Source organism: Bactrocera dorsalis, chromosome 2 (genome assembly GCF_023373825.1).
Source record: "Bactrocera dorsalis isolate Fly_Bdor chromosome 2, ASM2337382v1, whole genome shotgun sequence".
NCBI lineage: Eukaryota > Metazoa > Arthropoda > Insecta > Diptera > Tephritidae > Bactrocera > Bactrocera dorsalis.
In genome coordinates, this window is record NC_064304.1 from 34,200,087 (window position 1) to 34,203,885 (window position 3,799).

General features: G+C 41.2%; 1 protein-coding gene across 2 annotated transcripts; it reads right to left on the reverse strand.

Moving 5' to 3' along the window:
* Positions 1–420: 420 nt before the first annotated feature.
* Positions 421–3,584, reverse strand: LOC105231774 (CLIP domain-containing serine protease B8). Of its 2 annotated transcripts, XM_019992284.3 has the most exons (5): positions 3,244–3,584; positions 2,662–3,181; positions 2,486–2,582; positions 1,280–1,578; positions 421–1,210 (listed from the first exon to the last, which is right to left on the reverse strand). In XM_019992284.3, the coding sequence occupies exons 1-5, from the start codon at positions 3,280–3,282 to the stop codon at positions 879–881; spliced, it is 1,287 nt and encodes a 428-aa protein (XP_019847843.2). In that variant the 5' UTR covers positions 3,283–3,584; the 3' UTR covers positions 421–878. The 2 variants fall into 2 exon arrangements, with proteins under 2 accessions (XP_019847843.2, XP_011211532.2); XM_011213230.4 differs by having other exon boundaries at positions 422–1,210; positions 2,662–3,583.
* Between the last annotated feature and the right edge of the window lie 215 nt (positions 3,585–3,799).

The window sequence follows — 3,799 nt, forward strand, 5'->3', positions numbered from 1 at the left end:
TCCCAATAAAATAAAACAAATTACATGTTAAAGCAACGAGTCTACTCTCTGTTAAAATTTCTGGTTGGAAGAACTGTTACTCTCAAATTCTATATCTGCATGTCAATTCACTGTTCTCTACCTAACTTCGTGTTGTCTTATATCAAAGCGTTGGTGTGGTTCGATGTAGAGAGTTCTTCCAACAACTTCAGAAGGGTGATCTTTCACCGGACATTTTGCACTAAGCTTTGCAGTGAAAAATTTTAATATTCGCTTATTTGAATAGTTGAATATTTTAGCCTTGACGCAAGAAATTGACATCATGAACTTCGCCAGTGGAATGTCGTGGAAAACAATACCTATTACAGTCATATCTATGCACATATATACATTTCTACACACTTTATACAGTATTTACTTAGCTGTGTCGCAATAGAAAACTACCTAATCCATTGTCAAGTGAAAATATTTCCGCCTTAGTCGGGGGTTTGTCAGTTTCGCGAGCATTTCATTATCATTTCCAGCCGCCAAAGCTGGAAAAAACAAACACTGCACGAACAACGTAATCTCCCTGGAACGTTAAAAGCACGAACAAGCGTCTGCCACCACACACACACACACCAAACAAATTTACAAAATCGTCTGGTAAATAACAAACTTCTGTTTTTCTTGTTTAAATATTAACACACATTTTTATAAATAAATAAAAAATAATGTATTTGTTGTCGCTTTTCTCCACTTAAACAGCAAAATTTCATATCAAATCTAACATTGCAATAAATATTTATAAAAAGTATTCATCCGCAGGCAATATTTGTGGGCCCCTGAGTCTTGTACAATTCAAATTATCTAGCTACATATTTTTCTAAGAATATAATTGAAATATTGTAAGTGAATTGTCACTTCGAAGTCACCATTTTGTGTATCCAATCGAGGTAGGCGGAGATATCCGTATATACCGCGGGATGGCCGGCCATGCCGCAACGCGTGAAGCCGTAACTCACCACTCCGTAGGCGACCCAACGCGAGTATTTACGATCGAAATACATGAGTGGCGCGCCGCTGTCGCCGGCACAAGTATCCTTGGCGAACTCGCCACCAGCACAGACTTGCTTCGCGCCCAATTCGATGCCGAATGTCGACAAAATCTTCGTGCAGTTGTCGCGTTCCACATATGGTATACGCAGCTTCAGCTTGATCGGGCTGTGTATGTTGCGAAAGTACTTATTAACTGAGAGAGAAGAGTTAAAGAAATATTGTCATAACCACTTATAAACCTCAACAAGTATGATGTACTTACATAAGTCGGTGCGTCCCCAACCGGAGACCGAAAACATTTCACCCACTTTATAGGGACTCTCCTCATCTTGGCTAGGCAGACAAATTGGCATGATGAAATGCGTAAAAGACACGGCACGTTTCAGTCGTATTATGGCGATATCGTTGAATTTAGTAAACGAATGTTCATTGTATTCGGGATGCACGAAGATGCGCTCGTGCCCGATGTCTACAGCAGCGTCCGCGCAATTCAGATAATCGGGTTCCTCAATACAGTCTGGTTCGGTTTTGACATTGAATTCGCCTAAGCGAACGAGTTTCCTAAAAAGTGAGGCAAAAAACATTGCTATTATTCATTTAAGGGAGGTTAGGGTTGTTTTCGTAACAGCGGTTTCGTAATTTTCGCTCTTTTAGCGTCTCTTTCAAAAATTTTGAAGGTATTAATAGGTCCGAACATTTCACGCTTTTGCAACTTGCACGGATTAAAGCCCGGGTAGTGCACATATATTGGTCGACAGATGAGGTATAAAGCCACCGAAATCATTTTATTAGGTAGATGGGTGCTCGGGGAGGATCAAATGGAATTTAAAATTGTGTGGCTGTAGTCCGATTTCGTCTATGTTCAAACCGTATCATAAAAATGTTAGAAGAATGTCACATACCAAAGTTGGTAGAAATCAGTCGGGCGACTATCGAGATATGTGTTTTCACCTAGAAGTTGGCGGTGCCACACCCATAGGCCAATTTTGATCTCGGCTCCATAAGAAGAGTAATCTGAATTATTGTAAAGTTAGAATGATGCTCGAAGGCTTGGAAATTTGCCTTGAAATATTTTAGGTTTATATTTTTTTTGAGTATTTTATCGAATTATGTGGTTTTTTTTTCAATTCTCCGTTATATGATTTACTGTTAAGGTTCAATTTTCATATCTTAGATCTTTTTGGATTCTATTTCACACATTTTCTCACGTTGATGTTATACACTAATTTTAAAATAACTCTAAGGATGATCAGACGCCAGTGATTTAAAACAGCTGACTCAAAACTTAACGAAAACGAAAAAATCATTGGAACACTCAATCTTAAATTATTATATTTGCAGAAAATTCTTTTCAATAAAAAAATCCCTCTTCCTAAATCCCCTACCGATCATCTGTATTTCTAACAAGAGTTCAGCCACTTTTCATTTCACTTAAAGTTCATTAATTTTCCGCTCTTCGCAAACTTACAGTCCTTTCTTTTCACGCACACCCTCGCCCCGCACACAATGCGCCGCAGTCAGAATATGACGATCGTCGATGAGCGCGCCACTACAGCCGAAATCATCTGCGAATGAAAGGGAGTTGATTATCACTTTCCACACACACAAATCACTTAAGTACACATGCGTGAAATGAAATCATACTTGAATTGTACACCAGCAACGCCAGCCACGGAAACTCATCCAGTTCGGCGATTTCGCCGCCGTAAATACGATTTGTCACCTGCTTGCCACATTCGTTGCGCAAATTGAAACTCTCGCCCAGTTCCACGGTCTGTATGCGACGTTTTAGTTTCTTGCGTTTGAATTGCGCGGTCACATTTTGAAAACGGCGATATTCGAATTTCGAAAACTTCAGTGACGGATATAGATAGTCCTGGCCATTAGCTGGACAACAAACCATAGGCTCCGGCGCAAGCGAGTCACATTCTTTACACGAGCACTGCACTTTCTTTAGAAAATTCACTTTCTCGGCGGATATGTTCGGCACGCTGCGCGCCAGCAGATAAGCCGAGCAATTGCCAACGGTCACACAAACACCCACTTTAGCCTCATTAGGTATATCACACTTCTGCTGAGCAGCCACCGGTTCAAACGTTGGGTTGTCTTTATTTTCATTAACTGCTGAGGGGTCAAGTAATGGAACGTCTGTATTGGCGCGCGCCTTCAACACGACTGTTAGCGATAATGTGACGAGAAAACAGTGGAAGTGCATTGTCAACTTACGATTTCGCCGATTCGGAATTTCGAAAATGTCCCACTCATACGTAAACACCAAAGCGGCCCAGATGTCTAGTCGACACTGCAGAGCGTCAATGAAGGCACGTTTAAAAACCACGATTTATGTGTGTCTACGACCGTCCTCGTCGTCTCCGGCGGTGTTACTAATGTGAAGCGTGCTACTTAAATGGGCTGCTCGCGGCAATAACTCAAATTTACCAATTCAATTGAATAATTCGTAAAACGTTTCAGTTATCCGCTCAAAGCACGGGCACGACCACACCAGCTTGACGTACCGCTCAGCTGTGAACGCTATTTAAGCGCCGAACGTCAATGCCGGCGAGAGTGAACGAAAAACGCTGTCAAGTTGTGCGTTCGCAGCGCTTATGAGAAAGACACTGTATAAATAATAGTTTATTTACGTCTGTTTCTTTGCTCGATCACAACGTCAATGTCGCGTCTTCGACAAAAAAAACCTGCCAGGAGCGGTCGCAGCTCCAGCAGCGCTTTCGTCTACCTTTCATACAGTTAATTTAATAACCAAATCAATATTCGGAAAAAC

Coding starts and splice junctions, on each gene's coding strand:
- LOC105231774 (XM_011213230.4), bottom strand. CDS start 3,232: ATGCACTTCCACTGTTTTCTCGTCACATTATCGCTAACAGTCGTGTTG. Junction 2,583..2,661: donor GTTGCTGGTGTACAATTCAA/GTATGATTTCAT, acceptor TTTCATTCGCAG/ATGATTTCGGCTGTAGTGGC. Junction 1,579..2,485: donor GTGCGTGAAAAGAAAGGACT/GTAAGTTTGCGA, acceptor CTCACTTTTTAG/GAAACTCGTTCGCTTAGGCG.